At 41.8% G+C, this 26034-nt stretch overlaps 1 protein-coding gene across 2 annotated transcripts in view; it reads left to right on the top strand.

Moving 5' to 3' along the window:
- fbxw8 (F-box and WD repeat domain containing 8) overlaps positions 1 to 26034 on the top strand; it is a 165561-nt gene that overhangs the window by 19987 nt on the left and 119540 nt on the right. Inside the window, exons 5-6 of one of the 2 annotated variants that reach the window (XM_070887707.1) lie at positions 20114 to 20271; positions 23178 to 23252. In XM_070887707.1, the coding sequence (XP_070743808.1) occupies positions 20114 to 20271; positions 23178 to 23252 (233 nt within the window). The remainder of the gene's footprint in view (positions 1 to 20113; positions 20272 to 23177; positions 23253 to 26034) is intronic. The other variant, XM_070887708.1, reaches the window with a different exon arrangement.

The following is a 26034-nucleotide window of genomic DNA, read 5'->3' as shown; positions in this document are numbered from 1 at the left end:
TGATGTTATAACTGTCATCTGAATTCTAAGACGATTTATAAGACATTTTATGAGTTATATGTAGAGTTCAATGCATGTGATTTTATTGCATTTTCAGTCTGGGTTATTCTTGCCAGTAGATGCTGCTGCAAAGTGTGCTTCTTGTGAATTGTCACTTTTTAAAATGTTGTATAACTTAAAAAATTATACTTTGTTTTTCAAACATCGTGTAATTGGTAGAAAAAGAAGTTGCAATATCTCCTTATGTAGTTGTGCAGTGTGTTGACCAGCTTTAGTTTTATATTTAATAACAATATCTACACCAGTATTATAACAGGAGCACATATTATTGAAAGCGTGTAATTAATTCATTTCTAAATGTGAACAATAAATAGATGTGCAGAGTTTGATGGGTTTTGATGTACTCTATGCAGTCTGGTCATGCAAGTGAAATTCCTCTCTGAGAATATCAGTCTTCATAGAAACAAAAATTTACAGAGTAGAAGGAGGCCATTTCGGCCCATCGTGTCCACACCGGCCGACAAAGAGCCACATGGCCCTTGGTCAGCAGCCCTAAAGGTTACATATAAGCCTATGGACAATGACGGAAAGGCAAAGAACACCCAGCCCAACCAATCCGCCTCACCACGACTGCGACACTCCTTATACTAAAACATTCGACACTCCACCCCAACTGGAGCCATGTGATCTCCTGGGAGAGGCAAAAATCAGATTTAAAAACCCAGGCCAATTTAGGGGAAAAAAAATCTGGGAAAATTCCTCTCCGACCCATCCAGGCAATCGAAACTAGTCCAGGAGATCACCCTGGCCATATTCTATTCCCTGCAGTACTTACCATTATATCTGCTCCGTCCAACAAAAGGTCATCCAGTCTAATTCCAATTACCAGCTCCAGGCCCGTAACCCTGCAGGTTGCTGCACTTCAAGTGCCCCTCCAACCATCTCTTAAAAGTGGTGAGCGTTTCTGCATCCACCGCTCTTCCAGGCAGCGAGTTCCAGATCCCCACAACCCTCTGCGTAAAGAAGCTCCCCTCAAATCCCCTCTAAACCTTCCACCAACCACCTTGAAACTATGCCCCCTCGTAATAGATCTCTCTGCCAATGGAAATAGACCCTTACTATCCACTATGTCCAGGCCCCTCAATATTTTGTACATCTCAATGAGGTCTCCTCTCAACCTCCTGTTCCAATGAGAACAAACCCAGCCTCTCCAATCTGTCCTCATAACTAAGATTCTCCATTCCAGGCAGCATCCTAGTAAATCTCCTCTGCACCCTTTCTAGTGCAATCACGTCCTTCCTATAATACGGCGACCAGAACTGCACGCAATACTCCAGCTGTGGCCTAACCAAAGTATTATACAATTTAAGCATAACCTCCCTGCTCTTCTATGCCTCGGCCAATAAAGGCAAGCATTCTGTATGCCTTCTTAGCCAACTTATCCACCTGGCCTGCTACTTTCAGGGATCTGTGAACAAGCACTCCAAGGTCCCTTTGTTCATCTACACTATTAGGTAGCTTACCGCTTAATATGTATACCCTTTCCTTATTAGCTCTCCCAAAGTGCATTACCTCACACTTCTCTGAATTAAATTCCATTTGCCACTGCTCTGCCCACCTGACCAGTAGATTGCTATCCTCCTGCAGCCCATGACTTTCCTCTTCGTTATTAACCACACAGTCAATTTTAATGCCATCTGTAACTACTCCCTATATTCAAATCTAAATTGTTGATATATACCACAAAAAGCAAGGGTCCTAGTACTGAGCCCTGCAGAACCCCACTGGAAACATCCTTCCAGTCACAAAAACATCCATCAATCATTACCCTTTGCTTCCTAACAACAAGCCAGTTTTGGATCCAACTTGCCACTTTGCCCTGGATCCCATGGGCTTTAACCTTCATGACCAGTCTACCATGTGGGACCTTATCAAAAGCTTTGCTAAAGTCCATATATACTACATCGTACGCACTACCCTCATCGACCCTCTTGGTTACCTCCTCAAAAAATTCAATCAGGTTAGTCAGACACTATCTTCCCTTAACAAATCTGTGCTGACTGTCCCTAATTAATCCTTGCCTTTCCAAGTTTCCACATGATTTGCGCCTGATTTTTAGGAGCAACTGGTGGAGAACGGACTATCTTAGAAATCGCAATTCTCCACATTTTTTTTCTGCAGTTCTAGTCAGGTAGAACAGTTCTACTTTGGAACAGAATTTTTTCTTCAAAAGGGGGCGTGTCCGGCCACTGACGCCTGATTTCAAAGTTTCCACAGTGAAAACGTACTCCAAACTAATTTAGAATGGAGCAAGTGAAGATTTTTGTAAAACTGAAAAAACCTGTTCTACACATTAAAAAATCAGGCGCAGGTTACAAATTAGGCGTCCAGAAAGAGGTGGGAGGGGGGGGGGGGGGAAAGGGAAGTCATTAAATTCTACAATAAATCCTTATTTATACTTCTACAAATATTATACAAATAAATCCAACCTGAATAAACATTTATAAGCAAAGAAAAGATTAAATAAACCATCTTCCTACCTGTGTGAAAGTGCTTCAGGCACAGAGAATGCTGCAGTCAGCCTGAGGCGCCCGTTCTTCCCGCGGGGGGCGGGGGGAGGGGGGGGGAAGGAGGCGCTCGTTCTTCCCGCGGGGGGGGGGAGGAGGAGGTGTCCGTTCGTCCCGCGGGGGAGGAGGCGCCCGTTCTTTCCCGCGGGGGGGGGAGGAGGCGCCCGTTCTTCCCGCGGATGGGGGAGGAGGCGCCCGTTCTTCCCGCGGATGGGGGAGGGGGGAAGGAGACAGTGAGAAGGCTGCAAGTGCTGATGTGCTGATGGCAATGTGCTTTTATTAAAAAATGTTCAAAAATTAAACAGCTACAAAGAACTACAAAAATGGCTGAGTGCCAATGTTTCCTTCACACTGCGCGAACGCTCCAACGCGCACGCGCAGCGTTGCTGGCAGGAAAAAAACTAATTTAAATAGTACCCGCCCCCTCCCACTTACAAAAGTGGCGCGAGTGTAGGCTCCGCCCCCCTGGGTGCCGCGCCAAACGGACAAGGAGCTGCAGAACGCTCCAGAATTGCGAGTTTTTTTTCCGGCGCCGTTTTAGGCGCGAAAAACGGGCGCCCAACTCGGAGGGGCGCCCGTTTTTTATCGTGTGGAAACTTGGGCCCATCGTCTTTAATAGGCCCAGCCTTTCTTTAGTTACCCTCTTACTCTTAATATATTTAAAGAACATCTTGGGGTTTTCCTTAATTTTACTGGCCAAGAATTTCTCGTGCTCTCTCTTGGCATTCCTAATCTCCTTTTTTAATTTTACCTCTTAACTTTCTATATTCTTCTAAAGATTCCATAGTATTTAGCTGTTGATATATGACATAAGCGTCCCTTTTTTTCTTAATCCTCCCCTGCAAGTCCCTAGACATCCAAGGGGCTCTAGAATTATTTTTCCCAGCCTTTTTCTTTAAGGGCACATGATGATGAATGACCAGATGATCTGTTTTAGTGATGTTGGTTGAGGGATAAATATTATCCAGGACGTTGCTTTTCTTCAAAATAGTGCCGTGGGATCTTTTACGTCCACCTGAGGGCAGACTGGGCCTCGGTTTAATGTCTCATTTAAAAGATGGCACCTCCGACAGTGTAGCACTCCCTCAGTGCAGTACTGAGGATCAGCCTGGATTATGTGCTCTTTGTCGTGGGACCCACAACCTTCTGACTCCGAGGCGAGAATGCTATTACCAATGACATTTGAAATTTTGCGCCTGTATATATTTTGAAGGGACCTGGGGATGAAGTGCCATGGAGTGCAAGATATGAGTTTGTCTCTAATTAGCTGCATGGCAAGTTTAAGAAATTGGCTCTTAGTATTTGACTGGGGTGACAGGAAGTTGCCCAGTGCAGAAAAAGACATTCATGCAGTAAGGGAGGGAAAATTCATTAACGTTTAACCCTAGACTGCTCTTGTGCACCAGTTGGCAGCAAGTTACAGTATGTATAGGCAGAAGCTTGGGAGCACATAGCTGTCTGCTCTCAGTTGGGCAGAGGTGTGTGCCATGGTGGGTGAAGAGTCCCTAAAGAGTAAACTGATTTAGGATACAAAAAAAAATGCACAACCTTTTTGGCTGCCAATTATTTCCCCATCGGCTGTGCTTTGAACAAGCTAATTCCGTATTTAAGTCAGGGGTTTGTTTAATAACACATGACCTCAAGGTGGAAGTCATATCACCTGACATAATTGCTGACTCTTGCTGATTAATTGTTACTGGTTATTTAAGACTTTTGTGACTGAAAGCTGATGGAAATACCCAGAGTCTAGAGCAACAATAATGCATATTTCTCCAGAATATTAAATAAAATATTTTAACTAGCAACAGAAAAACAACATTTAAACAAATATAGACAAGTTGCTAATTCTTTCTAACTGGTTATTTAAAAAGTGGTAATTATAGTAATTTAGGTTAAATTTAGCCAACTAATGCCATCTTTGAGCTTGGGCTGATAATTTTGTTCTTGAATGCTGTGCAACTATCGGTAGGTAGATTAATAAGAGACTAAATTTAGTTTCAAAACATTCAGTAGACAAAATTTAGCGAAGAAAAAAAGTACTTTCTGTAGTTTTTAATACAGGTCTCCAAATAGAAAATTGAACCTAGCCTCAAAGTTTCAATGATGTATGAACTCCTTTGTGAACCCAGATGTGTTACAATGCTGAGCACCAGTGTGAGACTGATTAATACGTTAGATGATTCTCACTTATATTTTGGTGAAGTGATTGTGCTTACCTGCCAGATGCATCATTATGCAGTCATAAATTTTTGAAAGCTGACCTCTTAGTGATGTAGATGCCCTATTTAGAGTCCATGACCAAAGTAAAGGTATTGCCTTGCGATGCTAAAACTGAGCGTGTACGTCCTTTCATCTTTTATTAATGTATGTAAGTGTTTGCTGAGCGGGAAATTACAGCAGCCATGCTACAAATAATATTTTGTGGACACCTGTTTCTACAATGATAGTGCTAACAACTGCCTTTTTTCTTTGTTGCTGACATGTGTTGGCCCTTCTGTACAAATGATTTGATTATATAGTAACAAAACAGAAAACTTTATTGCATTTTTAAATTGGGTTGGAATATTTTCGGAATTTTGTTACAAGTTGGCTATGAGACATTTCTGCAACTGTAAAACATGGGGCTGGTGTAAACTCTTGAGGCTAGGAGTGTTGTTCATCAAAGATGCTCAAGTTTGTATTTTGACTGTAATCTTTATTTTGCTTTCTGTACATGATTTAAATCTAATTTATACTTCCTGGTTTAGACTCTGTCTTGGTGAGGTTTCTTCAGTCTGATTGGTTGGTTGGTTGGTTGAAGAGCCTCACTGTTACATGACCTGCTCATGGACACCACAGATTCCGTGTAGTGGGCGCTGCACTGGATTAGAGCACATCTCCGCTGAGAAGCCTGAGGAAAATATTGTGGGGAGCTGTTGGCGAGGTTAACGCTGAGTGACGTTCCTTCTGCCGATAATAAAATCCGGGCCAACGACTTCAACTCCTTATTTTTGTAGAGCCATAAATTGACATTGTTCCTAAATGGCACTGGTACAATCACTGCCTGGGACAGCTGGAAATTTCCCAACCAATATTTCACTCTTCCAAGTTGGTATCTTAGGCCAAAGTCCCACTCTTCTTCCTTTTGCTCTGTAACTTAAATTCTTTGCACACCCATGAACATAAGAACATAAGAAATAGGAGCAGGAGTGGGCCATTTGGCCCCCCGAGCCTGCTCTGCCTTTCAATAAGATCATGGCTGATCTGATCTTAGCCTCAACTCCATTTCCCTGCCTGCTCTCTGTTGTGTATGCACACCTGTTTACTGTGTGATGTCTGTAACACTATTATGCAACACTGAATGTACCCTTACACTGTACACACCTTACCTGTACACCAGAGGGTGCTCCTGCTGGAGACCTAAGGGTTACCTGCACACTGCAGGTAACCCAGTATAAAAAGGAACTCACAGCTTGTTGTCCTCACTCAGGAGCTGCAAATAAAGGAATACAGGTCTACACAGTTTAAGCATCATACCCTGCCTCGTGGAGTCATTACTAAAGGTGCCTACATACACTACAACTGGAATACGAGGTCACGAACCACAAGCCCAGCATGTCGAATCTCTGCGTCTTTCAGCAATTTACTGATGGGGAAGATTGGGATGCTTTTGTAGAAAGATTGGAACACTCAAGGAGACTGGCTGCACCGTGCGACTTTGGCGACAACCTAAATGAAGCACTAAGAGACTCTAAACCGACAAGAGCAGTGCACCGCATTGATACTTTTAAGGGCAGAAACGCTGCCCTGAGTCCGCCACATGGGGCAAACCGGCTGGTGCTGTGGAGGAAACCACAGGGCCCACCAGTGCCGCTACAAAGACTATGCATGCAAAGAGAAAAGGCACCTTCAAAGGATGTGCAGAAAAAGCTTTACTCACCGCGTCTCTGATGAGTTGACTGATCAACCGGGCTCCGACACAGAAGGAAGTGAAGTTGCTCAACCCCTGGAAGAAGAGTATGGAACTCAAACCTGCTCCAACGAAAGTTCTCCGTGGACGATGAAAGTAGACGTCGACGGGGTCCCAGTTTCTATGGAGAGCGACACGGGCGAGCCAGTCTGCGATGAGCCAAACGACCTTTTGAAGAACTTTTGGATGAATCCTGCCAATCGACCACAACTGCATCCTGTCCAAGTGAAGCTGCTCTCAGGCCTCCGGGCTCCGGCAATCGACCTCGAACATGGATCCATCGCTGCATCTGGAGGTTCCACTGTCCAGCTCGACGGCACGGCGACGACTCCACAACACCACGGTGAAATCTCCAGGACCGAGGATCCAAACTCCACTTTCCGGGCCGAGGCAGGACTCCAAGAGGTGAATATTGACGAAAGAAATGGATCCCCAACATCCAGGATCGAACCTGTGGAAGAAAAGACCACCACAGCCTACCTGCAGCAGGGCCAGAAAATGACTGCAGTACCACAAACAGCAGAACCTAAAATCAAAATGGCTGCGGCCGTACCACGAGGAGCATTGGAGCAGCATCATATGACACCAATCGGATTTGAAGGCTCCCTTAAAGGAGATCAGTAACCAAAAAAATTTAAAGGGGTGGTTTCAACTATTTGAGTACACGGACTTTAAAGCTAAAGATGCAATTAAAGGATGCAAGTATGAAAATGTATGCAACATAACCATGAATTGTGATGCTGGTTTAACTAATGTGATTAATGAGATGAATGCAGGTGTCCGTAAGGTTAAGAACAAGTTTATTATGCTTAACAGTAATAGAGAATTTGAAATGCCTAATGTAACCATGTCTGTTGAAACTAGGACACCCAAAAGTGATGCAAATGCTAGAATGTATAATGCAGGCTCGACTATGTGTGATCAGAGCCAAGGTGTCATGTATACCGATAGGACACTGCCAAAGGACATTGGGTCCTACAAGGACCATGCTGATGCCAATGGAATCCCCTTGTGGGAGACCCCCAGGTCCAGCAGGCTACTTGACCATGTAGCCTGGACCTTAGAAACGATTGTGATGCCCTTGCAGGATACACACACAGCCAATGGGAGCACACCCACTACAGTGGTCAATGGGCAGCCCAGCCACCACCAATGGCAACCTGCACCAGACCAGTCCTACAACCCCTGGCCACCAGGGCCAACACCAGGAGCATGAGGCCAATACCCTCCAGCTTCCCTGGCAAACCCTGGGATGATCTGACCCTCATCCCAATTGGTGGACAAGGAGCCCAACCAGTCTTGTGGCCTTGCCCACCACCCCACAACAGCGGTGGACAAGAAGCCCACCCAGTCTAGTGGCCCTGCCCACAATTACCCACATCACTGTGTATACACACCACCCACTGCTGCCGTGGCTACCCCCTCTGAGAGATCCCACAACAGTGACACCCACATGGTCTGTGTGTGAGGGGGGGAAACGTACGAGGCCTGCCTCAAGCACGGGTCACATCTGGCAACCACACAACCCTCACCACAACCTCCCATAGCCCACCACTGATCACCTCCCCTGGGCATGACAATAAGGATATGAAAAATGCTTAGCGGGGAGTATTGTTGTGTATGCACGCCTGTTTACTGTGTGATGTCTGTAACACTATTATGCAACACTAAATGTACCCTTACACTACACACATCTTACCGGTACACCAGAGGGTGCTGCTGCTGGAGACCTAAGGGTTACCTGCACTCTGCAGGCAACCCAGTATAAAAAGGAACTCACAGCTTGTTGTCCTCACTCAGGAGCTGCAAATAAAGGTCTACCCAGTTTAAGCATCATACTCTGCCTCATGGAGTCATTACTAAAGGTGCCTACATACACTACACTCCCCATAACCTATGACTCCCTTATCATTCAAAAATCTGTCTATCTCCACCTTAAATATATTCAATGTCCCAGCCTCCACAGCTCTGAGGTAGAGAATTCCAAAAATTCACGACCCTCGGAGAAGAAATTTCTCCTATTTTCCATTTTAAATGGGTGACCCCTTATTCTGAAACTATGCTCCCTAGTTCTAGATTCCCCCATGAGGGGAAACATCCTCTCTGCATCTACCTTTTCAAGGCCCCTCAAAATCTTGTACGTTTCAATAAGATCACCTCCCATTCTTCTAAACTCCAATGAGTAAAGGCTCAACCTTTCTTCATAAGATACCCCCTTCATGCTAACTTTGTGTTTCATGTACAAGGACCCCCAGAACCCTCTACTTCCAGCATTTTGTAATCTCTCTCCATTTAAATAATAACTTGCTTTTTTATTTTTCCTACCAAAGTGGATAACCTCACATTTTCCCACATTATACTCCATCTGCCAAATTTTAGCCCACTCACTTAGCCTATCTATATTCCTTTGCAGATTATTTGTGTTCTCCTCACAACTTGCTTTCCCACCCAAGACATCTACCGTCTTACCCTTTAATCTATTTTCCCAGTCCAATTTAGGCAACTCTGCCTTCATACCTTTAAATGGCCTTTATTTAAGTTCAGGACGCTAGTTTGAGACCCAGCTTTCTCACCCTCAAACTGAATTTGAAATTCTACTGTGCTATGATCACTCTTCCCAAGAGGATCCTTTACTATGAGATAATTAATTAATCAATCCAGTCTCATTACACATTACCAGATCTAAAATAATGTGCTCCCTGGTTGGTTCCACAATGTATTGTTCTAAGAAACCATACTGAATACACTCTGAACTCTTCCTCAATTTGATTTGTCCAATCAATATGAAGATTAAAATCACCCATGATTATTGCCGTCGCATCATAGGCAGTCTCTCGAAATCGAGGAAGACTTGCTTCCACTCCAAGTGAGTTCTCAGGTTACTGTACAGTCTAATACGGGAATTACAGTCTCTATCACAGGTGGGGCAGACAGTCGTTGGAGGAAAGGATGGGTGGGGAAGTCTGGTTTGCCACACGCTCCTTCCGCTGCCTGCGCTTGTTTTCTGCATGCTCTCAGCGAACGAGACTCAAGAGGCTCAGCGCCATCCAGGATGCTCTTCCTCCACTTAGGGCGGTCTTTGGCCAGGGACTCCCAGGTGTCGGTGGGGATCAAGGAGGCTTTGTAGGTATCCTTGAAACGATTCCTCTGCCTACCTGGGGCTCGCTTGCCATGTAGGAGTTCCGAGTAGAGCGCTTGCTTTGGGAGTCTTGTGTCCGGCATGCGGACAATGTGGCCCGCCCAACAGAGCTGGTCAAGTGTGGTCAGTGCTGCGATGCTGGGGATGTTGGCCTGATCGAGAACACTGATGTTGGTGTATCTGTCCTCCCAGGATATTTGCAGGATCTTGCGGAGGCATCGTTGGTGGTATTTCTCCAGTGATTTGAGGTGTCAACTGATATGGTCCATGTCTCTGAGCCATACAGGAGGGTGGGTATCACTACAGCCCTGTAGACCATAAGCTTGGTGCCAGTTTTGAGGGCGTGATCTTCGAACACTCTCTTCCTCAGTCGGCCGAAGGCTGCTCTGGCGCACTAGTTGAACCTCATCGTCGATGTCTGCCCTTGCTGATAAAAGGCTCCCGAGGTATGGAAAGTGGTCCATGTTGTCCAGGGCTACGCCGTGGATCTTAATGACTTGGGGACAGTGCTGTGTGAGGGGATCAGGTTGGTGGAGGACCTTTGTTTTATGGATGTATAGTGTATGGCCCAAGCTTTCGTACGCCTCGGTGAAGATGTTGACAATGACTTTACCTTTCTTACAAACCTCCATTATTTCTTGATTTATACTCTGTGCTACAGTGTAGCCACTGTTGGGGGGCCTATAGACTACTCCCACCAGTGACTTTCCCTTATTATTATTATTTCTTATCTCCGCCCAAACTGATTCTACATCTTGATCTTCTGATACAAGTGGTATGCATGTGTGAGAATACCATTGCTGTGCAAGAACTAGTGACGGGGACATGTGCACTTGACTGATTACAGTGTGCAGTATGTGTGAGAGCAAGAATGCCATGGATATGTAAGTGGGAACTTTTGAAAGTGGTGTTTTTGAGCAAGTGCAAGATTTGGTTACCGTCATTTAGGTCTGAGCACCACTTGTGAGAGATCAAGTGATTTTAGAGATGTTTCAATGCTTGTTCTTCAAATCTAGCATATACTAAACTATCCTGCATTCATTCATTGTACTGAAAACTGATCTTTGTGACCTGGGCAATAATGAGCTTAAGGAAAAATTAATGGGTGTGTGAGCAGAGATTGTAGAGTCCAAGCCATTATGATACTCGGCTCCAGTTCCCTTCCCGCTCCCCATAACCCCTTATCGTTTAAGAAACTGTCTATTTCTGTCTTAAATTTATTCAATGTCCCAGCTTCCACAGCTCTCTGAGGCAGCGAATTCCACAGATTTACAACCCTCGAAGAGAAGAAATTTCTCCTCATCTGTTTTAAATGGGCAGCCTCTTATTCTAAGATCATGCCCTAGTCTCCCCCATCAGTGGATACATCCTCTCTGCATCCACCTTGTCAAGCCCCCTTCATAATCTCATACATTTCGATAAGATCACCTCTCATTCTTCTGAATTCCAATGAGTAGAGGCCCAACCTACTCGACCTTTCCTAATAAATCAACTCTCTCACCCCCAGAATCAACCTAGTGAACCTTCTCTGAACTGCCTCCAAAGCAAGCATATCCTTTCGTAAATATGGAAACCAAAACTGCACGCAGTATTCCAAGTGTGGCCTCACCAATCACTTATATAGCTGTAGCAAGACTTCCCTGCTTTTATACTCCATCCCCTTTGCAATTAAGGTCAAAATACCATTGGCCTTCCTAATCACTTGCTGTACCTGCATATACTATCCTTTTGTGTTTCATGCACAAGTACCCCCAGGTCCCGCTGTACTGCAGCATTTTGCAATCTTTCTCCATTTAAAGAATAACTTTCTCTTTGATTTTTTTCTGCCAAAGTGCATGACCTCGCACGTTCCAACATTATACTCCATCTGCCAAATTTTGCCCACTCACTTAGCCTGTCTATATCCTTTTGCAGATTTTTTCGTGTCCTCCTCACACATTGCTTTTCCTCCCATCTTTGTATCGTCAGCAAACTTGGCTACGTTACACTCCGTCTCTTCCAAGTTGTTAATATAGATTGTAAATAGTTGGGGTCCCAGCACTGATCCCTGCGGCACCCTACTAGTTACTGGTTGCCAATCGGAGAATGAACCATTTATTTCGACTCTCTGTTTTCTGTTAGTTAGCCAATCCTCTATCCATGCTAATATATTACCCCCGACCCCAAGAACTTTTATCTTGTGCAGTAACCTTTTATGTGGCACCTTGTCAAATGCCTTCTGGAGGTCCAAATACACCACATCCACTGGTTCCCCTTTATCCACATTGTTTGTTACATCCTCAAAGATTTAGGAAATTGGAGGTGTGCATACTCGATAGGTGAGAAGGAAAGGGTAGGGGTGCATTTTTTTCTCAACAATTTTTTTTTCCTTTTTCTGTCTTTTTAAAATGGTGAAATCTACAACACTGAGCACCTTCCAGTATCTTGTTTAAAAGGCCGTTATTCATGTGTGAGCATTAGCAGGCCATTTGACTGTTTGTTTAGAATGGGAGGGGCCGACAGCAAAACCAGACCTTGTCCGTATTCAGAATCCATTTCTACCAGGGGTTGCTGAATGGTAATCAGAAACAGAAATATGGGAAAGATTTTTTGCTATTGTATCAAGGAGGTGCTTTTCTGATGTTCATTAAGACGCATTGTTGATGTGAAATAGAGAGCTTTAACCTGCAATTACCTGACTTGCGAGATTTTGATGCTGACAATGGAGATATAACTGGATATTGATCCATTCCCAGCAAAGACATCTACTGCCCTTGACGAGTCCACAAAACCATCAATAAAACTCACCTGAGATTTGGTGCAGCAGATTTGAATCATTCATCTGAGGTGATAATGTCAAACTTAGTGGGCTAGTTTGATTGAATGAAGTGGATCACATTGGTCTGGTAGATTCAAACCTCTAAACAGTGGCGCACAAAGTCCATAGAGGAAAGCACCATTATCATTGACTGAGCCACTTGTAAAGTTTACATTTTTGATCAAATTGAAGTTTATATAAAATAAGAAATACCATTCAGACTTTAACCTGTTAATTGCTAACATTTCTTACTATCATTCCATCTGCACGTGGTGTACAACGATTCCAGATCAACAGATGTGTGAATTTTGAAAGCTGGGTACTGTAAAACATAATTAAGGGAACCCATATGGAGCTAGTGTTTTTTTAATGATTAACACAGTGGGGCAGATTTTCCTACCTGTTGTCCCTGGGGAATGCATGTTCATTGGATGCAAAGGTCATGAAAAAGAAAGCGGAGACCTGTTATGGCGGGTCTCCACCCCTTTATATTGTCTCAGAATTTCCTGGACTTGCACCTACAATGGGTGTAAGTCCAGTGTTGTTAGGATAATGAGGTGGGTGGAAGGGATGCATTCTCAGCTTTGCAGTTCTATTTCCTGAACTTCAATGGGGCACCCGGATACAGTGGCACCCACAAAGATGACAGGAGGAGCTTGTTCCAGGACCCCCCTTGGATTAGATAGTCTGAGGGAGCCTGGAAGCAAATCAAAGGTTGGGATTTTAAACTTTTTCAAAAATTCTGGTTGATTCTTTGGTACAGAGGCCTTCTGGCTGCTGTTCTCCAACAACAGCTAAAAGTCTCCACGCCAGTGGGTGGAGCAGCTCCTCTTTCCTGCCCCAGTTTCCCAAAACAAGACCCTGCTGGAGAGCTCACCAAAATTCAGCACTACTCAGCTTAGTCCAGTATGTGTTGCACCTGCCCAGTGCCGACATAAGGAGGGGTGGGAAAATTGGGTCAATGACTTTTGTTCCCCAAGTAGCCACGTGAGTTAAGGCACTGTCTGGTGCTCAGTAAGCTATCAAGACTAGTAGTTCCCAGCTTTGATCCCTGGCCTGTGCTAGTGCAGCTGATCTCAACTGAGTAGTAGTTAGGCTGCTACAGTTGGTTTTAGTGCTTCTATCTAGAGAGGTACACTTTCCTGATTACTATCCAGTGACCCCTGCTGGCATAGCGTACGTGTACAGATGTCCGGTGACAACATAGTGGATGTATATGTGATGCTCTCCATGGTCAAGTCTCCTGGTGGCATTAATTTATCTTTGGTCACACATAAAGAATGATTATTTGAGTGAGGTACTGAAAGGCTGTCTGTATTCAGCACCACCATCTTCATGAGGGAGGACAGAGGAAAATTGCGGGGAACATTCTCCAAGTAAAACAAAATCTCAAACATGCTATTTATTAGGGTCCTCCATTTGACTGCAATCTACAACATGGAATATGATTTTGAAAAGTGATTAGAGTTTGAGGTTTCTTTGATGAAAAAATTTTGATAGACAATTGTGTTAGTTCTGCTGGGTCTGCTGTACCTGTCATAATAACAGCACATCACTGTGTGTGGTTTTACTTACCTGACAGTTTCATTACAAGCATGCATTGTAAATGCTTTTAAAAGCTGCCACATTAATGGCACTAAATCTAGTTTTATGATAATTCCATAAGAATCTGTCAACAATTTGATTCAATTGCATCCATCTCTTATTTAATTTGCCTCAAATTAGAAAATTTCAGTAGTGCAACTCACAGGTCTTTCCACTCCCTCGAGACTCTCTTTCTTTTTTGCCCTGCTAATTTACTGAGTGCACCGAAGAAGAACAGAGCAGAATTTCATTTATTGATTTGATGAAATATGAACTGTGCGGCAATACAGTCCTGTGACTTTTTCTCATGATAATAGAACCTCGAGTTTACAGTCTGACATAGGCTGGATTAAATTGGCTTATGTTCAGACCATCTTGTGTATATCATTAAAAATTTATCAAGTGGTAGAAGTGGCTGTATACTCGGTCAACCCTTGATCCTTGCCATTTGAGACTGTTGACTGTGGTTACCTCATTCTCAATCAATGTTGTACAATCCAGGTTTTCTTTTGCTTCATCTTCGACTTGCTGTCATTTAAACCCATTTATAAAGCACTTCATAAATATCAACCATTGTAGTCCACTGTAAAGTTCTTACTGTGTTTGCAACTTGGGATAATCCAGTAATTGATTAGGTTCATCAAGCAAGCTGCGTCGCACACTTTTAAAAAGAAAATCTTAGTAATACATAATAGATTTTATATTGTGTACTTTTTAAAATGTTATTTTTACAATAATTTGATTCCTAAAAAAAATCACTTTCTCTCTGTAATCTCTCCAGATACTCTAAGATGCTGTTGTTGGTAACCATATTTAGTTCATCCAAGCTATTTAGTTCATCCAAGCTGTTAATTAGTAAAGCTGAAGTGCTTGTGGTTTTTAAAAATTCATTTTTGATGCCATATTTCAAAGACAATGGACAGCACAAAAACTGGGTAGTGAAATGAAAGGCATGTGAACACATGGGACATTGGGGAAAAAGATACATTAGCAGAGGGGTATGTAGCCAACAAGTACAATAGTGTTCTCAGCAACCAGGCAGGGTGCCCACTACCCACAGTAAGCACATGCCATTCAGCAACTGCTGCCAAACCAAAGCAGGCAAAAATTATGCAGGTGGTTATCATCAGCAAAGCCTGCCGTACCACATATTAGAGGAAGCAGTGAAGTATTGGATCAGTGTCACATCATTATCAGCAAAAGAAGAACCCTGGCTCATTTCTTGGAGGATTTATCAGAGTGAAGATAGACTCTAGTTCAGTTCATGACCTTGGAGTCCAGTTGTTTAGTTGGAAAGTTAGCATAGCCCCTTATGCTTCAGAAAAATCCTCCCAAATTGATTATACCATGAAATGCAGGATTAACCATTATGTGCTTTTGTTTGTTTTAAAAAATGAATTGCTGGAACAACTGCACCCAGAATAGTCACATTGGCCCAGATTTTGTGGTCAGTGGCAAAGGAACGGCATTCGCCATTCACTACACTTACAGCTGCTCACAGACTTTTCAGAGTCTAAACCAGGAAGTATAAATTAGAATATTTAATTAATTGTAAAATCATGTACAGAAAGCAAAATAAAGTGAGGGAAAGAAAGATGGGATGAAGAGAGAGAGATAAGAGACAAAGAAAAAGTAAAATGTAATTTTTTTTAGATCTTCAACAATAATTACATTCTGAAGGAATGAGACTCTACATTTGTAAAATTAAATTTTCAGTGCTAGAGAGGTTATTTGGCAGTAATTAAAACTTATCACGCCATTAAAGAATCACTCACACCTGAATGCACCAGCCCTAACTTTTTCTGGCATGTTCAGTGGGTAATTACAGCCACTTCACGCCCTTACATGGATTTCAATGCCGAGTCCATCGGCGAGGTACCGATGGAGCACAGCTTGTGGAGGAGCAGGGTAACAAAAACTTCCTGATTTCTGCGTTTAACTGCACACGTGCAGACACCGGAAGTTGCTGTTCGATTTATTGCATAATAATGATGAGCGCTGTTAGCCTCACTGTTATTCTTAACGCAAAATCTGGGCCATTATATTTTCAGTACCCTATCCACCCTCTCTCACCAATCCTAGAAATCCAATATTAATGCACTGCAATAACTCAAGTCTGTGACTCCATCAGCCATTCCATAAATAAACAATTTGTGCATGAAATTCTGTTACATTTCTACAGCCATATTTGGTCATATTTTTTAATATTTGGTCATCTATGAAATATGCAAAAGTTTAAAAAAAAACATAACTTTTGAAGTCTACAGTTGTAATTTAATATCCTCTGCCAAAGTATTTCTTGAAATTTTTAAATTTGTGAATACTGTTCATGTGTAACTACAAAGCAATCTAAACCTCAAAAATTATGTAAAGCAGTTTGGATAATTAATTGTTGCAGAATGTGTGGAATATCAGTTATGGTGTATTTAGAATTATTTTTTCCCCTTTTAAACAACATTAAAGGGGCTTTATCTGTTCCCTCAATGGCTTAGCTGTTGGTTAAACCAGTGAGTTACCAACCCATACAGACCAGAAAGTCCCAGGTTCAATCCTGATCTGTGCTGAGCTGGCTGATCTCACCAAGAACAGTGATAGGGGTGCTACATTTGGCCTTGGCATGTTGGATTAGGTAGGGGAAAGTTGATCATTGTCCATGTGACTGATTGCCAAGCAGGGCTCGTACTGCATGTTTGTGGACTTTGGGTGAGAATAGAATTAGGCTTACCTCTGAATAGCTTGCCTGAACTCACTGTTCAGATTCACGCATGAAGAAGGGCCTTTTTGGCAATGTAATGCAAGGTCACAGGTGCATATGAAACCGTCTGCTAGGAATGAAAACTTGCATTTATATAGGGTCTTTAATATCCTCCGAACATCCGAAAGGACTTCACATCCAAAGAATCACTTTTGAAGTGTAGTTAATATTATTGTCTATGCCTTCAAGAGAGAAGAAGGAGAAGGTATGAAATTGGTGGAAACAGGACAAAAACATGCTTGCCAAACCTTGTCTTGTTTGTGTATGAACACATGGTGTGATGTAAATTATGTTGAAAGACATTTTATCATGCTAAAATGTGCCTCTTCTAACAAGTGCCTCTTAGAACTCTGCAAACAAAAGAAAACAAGCCTTTTTTTCATGAAGATAATATAAAGATGGAATAATAATTGTTTGGCTTTGCAGTAATGGACACTCAAATTGTGAGGGATTTTTCAACTATTGCTAAACCTGGCCACTTTGGAAGAATACGGCAGTTTCTGTATTAAAGTACTTAATGGTATTTCTGTCGTTTTCATTTTGAAAGTTATATTCAGTTGCCAGTCCTTGACTGACAGCACCATTTCTTAGCTATCAGACCTCATCCGTAGAGTGGTTGGTACAATTTTTCTCCTGTCATTCACACATAGCATGGCTTTACTCTTGGATGGATCATCAAAAACATTTGCAGGGGACAGAGGGGGAACGAGGAAGAAACAGATGCTAAATCAATCCAGGATGCCTTTGCGCATTTACTAATATTTCATCAGTGACTGTGTAGCAGGTGTTGCATCCCCAAATAGTTCCTCCCAATAGTGCCTGTGGTGGGACCCACCGCAGCATAGGTGAACATTGTAATTTTATGCAACAGTAAAATCATAATATTTTTGTACCAGTATATTTAGAAGAAAGTGCTCAATTATTAGCAGTCTAGTGATGAATTAGCTGCCGAATATCTCTTTATTTAAATCTATAGTGGCTTGGGTGGGGTGGTCTCTGTCCTTGGCAAGTAGTTGGTATGCAGCTGTGTTTCCTGGCAATCTGTTGGTGGTTGTGCATTTATTTTCCTTGGTGATTTGGTGACTAATCTCTGTTCTTCAGTAGAGTCGGAGGAGCAGTCGTTTTAGATATGTATCCATATTGTCCACCAGCCATTCGGGAGAGACATCCATGCTCCTGTGTTATTTGGAGACACTTGAACACTCTGTCGGGATCAATCTTAAGTGTCATGAATATTTATTTGAATTGTAGGGCCTCCAAAACTGAAACCAAAACACAAAGTGGCTTCCCTTTTATTAAACTTTGGATTTAAAAAAATTATAATAAAAGAAACTTGCATTTATATGGCGCCTTTCACGACCATTGGACTTCTCAAAGCGCTTTACAGCCAATGAAGTACTTTTTGGAGTGTAGTCACTGTTGTAATGTGGGAAACGCGGCAGACAACTTGCGCACAGCAAGCTCCCACAAGCAGCAATGTGATAATGACCAGATAATCTGTTTTTGTTACGTTGATTCATAATGGTCGGAAAACCCTATGCCTGCTTTTGAGATTACCAAGTAAATAACATTCTATTTAAAAAAAAATCATAATTGTAAATATCCCTCAACCAAATAAAACATCTTGATTTACAGAATAAAGGAGAGAGCATATTGTCTAACTTCATAGAAAACAGACTCATTGCTAGAATTTGGTAATAAGCAGTCTATTTTGGTTATTTAATGGTTCAGTTAAACTTGTGACCTAATTGTTGTTGAACCATTGTTTGCTAAATGTTCAGTGGATGTAACTTGAACAAAATATTTAATTCTTGCCAAGGTAACATATTTATTGCTATTTAAGTACATGTGTTGAGGTAATTTAAGTCAAGTGCCACTATTACTGAAATACGTTTACTTAATCTCCTGTAATAAAACGTTCCATTGGTTTAAAAATTCGAAGTAAACAATGTGTTGTGTATCAATAAAAACATTTTGCATAAAAATAATGTTTGAGAATCAACTCTCTCTTTTTATATGTGACATAGGGGGCCCAAATTTGCCCAGGAGTTGCTCCATTTTTTTTTTTGGAGCAACTTGATTTTTCTGGAGTATCTTTAAAAATCCCCAATCTGCACATTTAATTTCCGCCAGTGTAAGTGAGTTAGTTAGGATTTTTTTTTCATTTTTTTTTCAAAAGGGGGCATTACCAGTCATCTATGGCTGTTTTGGCCATTAGTTGGACAGCTAATAGTTGTGGCCGCACAGAAAACCCTTACGGAGAGTTAAGAAATCAGTGTAGGCAAGTAGATTCTAAAGCACAAAAATAAGCATTCAATAACAAATAAAAAAAAAAATACAAGGAAGCTGAGAGGACCTGCACCTAGCACCAAGACTTGCAAAGCACTAAACAAAGCACAAAAAGTAATAAGTAATTAAATAACAAATAAAAAAATAGAAGAAACCCTGCACCTAAAGCACCAAGACCAAAGTAATAATCAATCAATCAATCAATAACACACAAAAAATAGAAGTTCTCCCAAAACACGGCCCGGGAAGGCAGCAGGCCGCCGATGAGGAGCCCATTCAGCCAGGGTTAGGGGCGGCGCACTTCGGCCCCTCCCACACAGCCTGCAGCACACACTCTCAGATTCTGTGGGCGAGGAGCTACTGCGCATGCGCGCACACTCTAGCGCGCATGTGTAGAGGTCCCGGCACTGTTTTCAGCGCTGGGACCTGACTCCGCCCCCGAATCCAGTTGCCACACTACGCCACCATCGAGGAGAGGCTGGGGAGCGGCCAAACACAGCCCGAAGATTTTTGGCACCCTTGGAGTTCTACAAAAATGGCGCACCTCTGCTGAGTGCGCTAGAAATCTGTACTGGCCAAATTTAGGCCCAGGGTGTAGTTTCCACGAGTGTGCACTCCAAGTTGCGATTTTTCCCTTCATTCATTCACTAGCTGGGAAAATTGTGGGCTAGTGAGCAAAGAAGCAGAGACCTCCAGCCATAATATCTAACTAACTTGCAGTTGTGCAGATTATTTTTTAAATTGTGTTATTTTAAATGAATATCTATCTGAGCAGCTTTACATAAGAGCTTATGGTTTTTGGTGGTGATTGATGATCAGAATGATCACCGCTATTTATCTAGACTGTAAAACTGGATAAATTTGCTTTTTGTTAAGGAGTTTGCTATCTTCTATGGTTTAAATTGTGCTCAGTGACTACATTTGCAGCCTGTGAGTCGTAAACATAGCTGCTGATATTATTTCCAATTAGTAATCTTCAGTAGATGGCCAGTATTTGGAATAAACAAGCAGATAATTGAACTGATTCTTTCAGATACACATCAGGAGACGTGAGAATGTGGGACATAAGCACCTGGGACAGCAGTGCCTTGTATCTGGAAACGTCACACAGCTCTGCAGAACTTGGACCACAGCCACACATCTCTTTTGTGAGGATAAATAGCACCATAGCAGTGGCGGCTTACAAGGGCGGTGAGTACCAAAAACACCACCACAGGGCTGTTCAACAATTAACAGCAGCAGCTGCTGCAGACATTTACTGTGAGGTTTAGAAAGGAGCACTTCTGGCCAATAATCTAAATGCATTAGTGGGCAGCACAAACACATTACCATTAAAGTTGCTATTATGTCGTCCTAAAAGTGTACTGCCAGTATTTCAGTTCCAGTATATTGTAATGGGGGAAAGGAGCATTTTGTCTACTCGTCGAGGATGTGAATCGAGTTCATGATGCCTTTCAAAAATCAACAAATCGCTGTACCTAAAAAAGACAAATTTGAACAGCAAAATACCACGGTGAAATAGACAGAAACGCATTGTTTAGTGGCACGGTAGTTTTTACGATGTATAATGTAATCGACCGATTAAAATGAGGGAGCAAATAGATTTTGCTTAATGCACTTGGGTCTCTTATTTAATGCAACTAATATCACATCAGTAAAGAAAGAAATAACTGGTGTTTGTATAGAGCCTTTCACAGCGACAGCATCACCCAAAGTACTACAGAACCAATGAATTACTTTTGAAGTATAGGCTCTGTTGTTTTACACAGTATTACATAGTATTTATAGCACAGAAACTGGCTATGCCGTTGCTTATGCTCCACATAAGCCTCCTACCCTTCTTCATCAACATATCCTTCTATTCTTTCTCCCTTGTGTTTATCTAGCTTCCCCTTAAATGCATCTGGTTCCCTCAACTGCTAACACAAGGAGAATTCCCTATTGGATTTATTAGTGACTATCTTATATTTTATGGCCTCTAGTTCTGGTATTCCCTGCAAATTGAAACATCCCTGTCTATCCGATCAAACCCTTTCAGAATCTCAAAGACCTAAACAGCCATCTTTTTTCTACAGAATAGAGCCCCAGCCTGTTCAATCTTTCTTGTTGCATATAACACCTCGGTTCTGGTATGATTCCAGTAAATCTTTACTGCACCTTTTCCAGTGCCTCCATATCCTTTTTATAATATGGAGACCAGAACAGTTCGCAGTACTCGGTGTTGTCTAACTAAGGTTCTATACAAGTTTAACATAACTTCTCTGCTTTTCAATATTATCCTTCTAGAAATGAAGCCCAGTGCTTTGTTCTTTTTGTGGCCTTTTTAACGTGCATCATTACTTTTAGTGATTTGTGCATCGGTACTCCCAGATCCCTCTGCTCTTCTACCCCATTTAAACACTTGTTTTCCAAGGTGTATGCAGCCTCCTTATTCTTCCCGTATCACTCACCCTTAACAATATTGAAGTTAATTTGCCAATTACATGCCCATTTTGCAAGTTTATTAATGTCTTCCTGTATTCCAAAAGTACTTCATTGGCTGTAAAGCGCTTTGAGACGCCCAGCGGTCGTGAAAGGCGTTATATAAATGCAAGTCTTTCTTCTTTCTTTATATGCAATAGCGCCTCTGCTATCGCTTCCCTAACTTTTTTTAATGTGCGTGGAGACAAACGCACTAGACAATCTATGCACAGAAAGTGGCCACAGACAACAATGAGATATATAAAGGTCGGCCATTTAGGACTGAGTTGAGGAGAAATTTCTTCACTTGGGGGGTGGTGAATCTTTGGAATTCTCTGTCCTGAGGATTGTGGAGGTTCAGTCATTGAGTATATTCAAGACAGAGATTGATAGATTTTTGAATATCAAGGGATATGTGGATAGTGCAGGAAACTGTTGAGGTAGAAGATCAGCCATGATCTTATTGCATGGCGGAGTGGGCTCGAAGGACCGAATGAGCTACTGCTGCTCCTAATTCTTATGTTCTTATGACCAGTTAATCTGTTTTGGTGACTTTGACTGGTGGATGAATATTGGCCAGTACATCGGACAAATTCCCTGTTTTTATTCAAGAAAAGTGCCATGAGATCTTTTAAATTCACCTGTACAGGAACGCAGGGCCTTGGTTTGCCGTCTTATTGGAAAACGCTACCTCCGCTAATGCAGCATTTGCTCAGTACTGCGCTAAAGTGTCAGCCTAGATTATGGGCTTGAGTCCTGGGGTGCAGTTTGAATATCCAGTTTGCTATCCAACAACAAGTGAAAGAATGAGGTGGGAGTGTTATCTGATATTTTAAACACACCAAGGAAAAAACATACGTTAACAGTATGTATATTTTATTTTAACTTGGTTTCAATTTTATTGCTTTGGTACATTGACACCTGCATGCAAAACATATTGAGCCAGTTTTTCCTGAAGGAGGATATATCACAGTATGCCCCAATAGTTGGTCGTCTTCGTGCACGTTTCCGTTTTAAAATATTTTTCCGACAAAATTGCTGGAAGTGACTATTAAACGTAGAAACATAGAAAATAGGTGCAAGAGTAGGCCATTCGGCCCTTCGAGCCTGCATCACCATTCAATAAGATCATGGCTGATCATTCACCTCAGTACCCCTTTCCTGCTTTCTCTCCATACCCCTTGATCCCGTTAGCCATAAGGGCCAGATCTAACTCCCTCTTGAATATATTCGATGAACTGGCATCAACAACTCTCTGCTGCAGGGAATTCCACAGGTTAACAACTCTCTGAGTGAGGAAGTTTCTCCTCATCTCAGTGCACAAATCGGCCAGCAACGTGGCAATTCGCAATTCACAGGATATCTCTTCCTCGCTAAAAGTTGCTGGCTGATTTTTGCATTAATAATTTCGTGCGTCGTTCAGACGTCATTATTATTTCAGTAAAATCTGGCTCATTGGTATACAATATGCTGAAATTGTTAATTTTTGAAGTGGAATTTTGCCCTGGTGCATAAGTATTTTTATTATTTTGTAATGTTTTGTATATTTCACATCTGAGCACTGAAAGTTGGGTGGATCTCAGAGGGCCTTTCACAGTAAATGATTAAAATACCGAACCTATTTTCTGTCCTAATAGAGCAGAAGCAATGTCATTTTTTGTTTTTGAAAAAGCAATTTAGCAGTTTGGAACACCTGGCCCTCGACGGTAGATGTGAGTCAATAAAATTTTTTAAAAATTAGTTACTGTTGCCAGAGACATTCCCAGGATTTTGGAAAGATCTCTCTGACCACCAAGTTTATGACTAGCAAATATTCATAGAGCTCATGGCTACTGGGTAAATTTATTTATATTATACAGCAACTCAATAATGACATTAAATAAGATTTCAATCTTAACTTGGGTACTACATTCATATTAGATTTGATATGCTGGTGTATATATTCACCTTAAATTAATCTGTGTCATTAATAATTTAACGAGAGCAAACATGAACCCTCCACCAGCAACACAACAACAAACCTTTATGCTTATTTGACCATAGTGCATCCTTTGCATTTAGAATGACCCCACGTTATCTCTCTTTTTCTTTGAAATCTTAGGCAAATGAGCAAAAAAGTATACTCTTGCTCTTGCTACTGTATTTATTACCAGCAGATTGATTCAAGAGCTATTGTGTAGGCAAGATTTTCCTTCTGAAAATCTTTTAAAAGAGATAAGTTTTCACACATATAAGAAACATAAGAAATGGGAACAGGAGTAGGCCATACGCCCCACGAGCCTGCTCCGCCATTCAATAAGATCATGGCTGATCTGATCATGGACTCAGCTCCACTTCCCTGCCCGCTCCCCATAACCCCTTATCCCCTTTATCGTTTAAGAAACTGTCTATTTCTGTCTTAAATTTATTCAATATCCCAGCTTCCACAGCTCTCTGAGGCAGCGAATTCGACAGATTTACAACCCTCAGAAGAAATTTCTTCTCATCTCAGTTTTAAATGAGCGGCCCCTTATTCTAAGATCATGCCCTCTAGTTCTTGTCTCCCCCATCACTGGAAACATCCTCTCTGCATCCACCTTGTCAAGCCCCCTCATAATCTTACACGTTTCAATAAGATCATCTCTCATTCTTCTGAATTCCAATGAATAGAGGCCCAACCTACTCAACCTTTCCTCATAAGTCAACCCCCTCATCCCCGGAATCAACCTAGTGAACCTTCTCTGAACTGCCTCCAAAGCAAGTATATCCTTTCGTAAATATGGAAACCAAAACTGCACGCAGTATTCCAGGTGTGGCCTCACCAATACCCTGTATAGCTGTAGCAAGACTACCCTGCTTTTATACTCCATACCCTTTGCAATAAAGGCCAAGATACCATTGGCCTTCCTGATCACTTGCTGTACCTGCATATTAACCTTTTGTGTTTCATGCACAAGTACCCCCAGGTCCTGCTGTACTGCAGCATTTTGCAATCTTTCTCCATTTAAATAATAACTTGCTGTGTTTTTTTTTCTGCCAAAGTGCATGACCTCACACTTTCCAACATTATACTCCATTTGCCAAATTTTTGCCCACTCACTTAGCCTGTCTATGTCCTTTTGCAGATTTTTTGTGTCCTCACATTGCTTTTCCTCCCATCTTTGTATCGTCAGCAAACTTGGCTATGTTACACTCAGTCCCTTCTTCCAAGTCGTTAATATAGATTGTAAATAGTTGGGGTCCCAGCACTGATCCCTGCGGCACCCCACTAGTTACTGGTTGCCAACCAGAGAATGAACCATTTATCCCCAACTCTCTCTCTTCTGTTAGTTAGCCAATCCTCTATCCATGCTAATATATAAAAATTGGATCCAGAATAGTTCTGTCGGGCCCTAGATTCAAGGCCTACGGTGACACAGTTTATAGTTAAGGGTGTCAAAAGAAAATAAGAAGCTTAGGCAACACTTTTCAAGTAAGATTTTAATAGAAATTGGAACAGATTACCAACAATATGGTTGCATGTAAAAAAAGGACGGGATGAATTCCAGTAATTCAAATTAAGCAGCTTTAAATAAAAAGAAGATATTGTAAATATGATTTAGGGTTATTAGTTCTAGAATTGAAATAAGGAACCTGTTGGGTACTTTGAAAGGATTGGCTGGATGGACCAATGCTCTTCTGTCCAAAACATTAATATATTACTATGTATCATTGGAGTTGAAGTTTTCAAACCCCTTGTAGAAGTACAGTAGCCAGCGGCACCATGAAAATGTAGCCAGAGGTTTAAAAATAACTGAAGTGCAAGTGGTGGGGGGAATAAAAACCTTTCAGTTTTTTTTAGCCTTTCACACAATTTAAGCCATTAAAATTATAAGACAAATTGTGCTAAAGCTGTTTCTTGTAATGAGGTTTGTTGATGTGTTGCTGGAGTAGGATTCCTATTTGCATTGTGAAACAGCAGCAACTTACATTTATGTTCTGCCTTAACAGAGAAAAACATCTCCAGGTGCTTCATAGAGGTCTGATAAAAGGGTGAATGTTTATGATGTGCTTCGAAACTAAATGCGGGCGTTGAGTCCAACGTATTACAGGAGCAAGTCAGTAGTTTTGATGATGGGAATAACCTCCCTGGTATAGCATTATGCAAGTGTCACTTCAACAAGAACTACAAGTCTCCCTTGTAAAATGTCATAATGTAAACAATTGAAAAAAAAGTGGCATGATTTAGGGAGGGGGAATGGAAGAATAAACACATCATGCAAATCCACTAAATATTTTATATAATATTTAATGTAAATAACCAAGAGCTCAGGAGATGGGGGAACAAGTTCAGTGAAAGGAAGTCTCATGGTGCTTGTGCAGAGACTTGGAAAATATCGGGACTCACGGTGCAAATAAAGGATCAAAGCACTGGGATGAGAGGAGAGACAATCTCGAGGGAATTTTAAAAGATGTGGGGGAGGGGGCCTGACATTTTTTAGATGTTTAATATAATGTAAATTGTATTTGTGGTGA

The sequence above is a fragment of the Pristiophorus japonicus genome, chromosome 8, assembly GCF_044704955.1.
Source record: "Pristiophorus japonicus isolate sPriJap1 chromosome 8, sPriJap1.hap1, whole genome shotgun sequence".
Classification (NCBI taxonomy): Eukaryota; Metazoa; Chordata; class Chondrichthyes; family Pristiophoridae; genus Pristiophorus; species Pristiophorus japonicus.
This window is presented reverse-complemented; position numbering and strand designations above follow the sequence as displayed.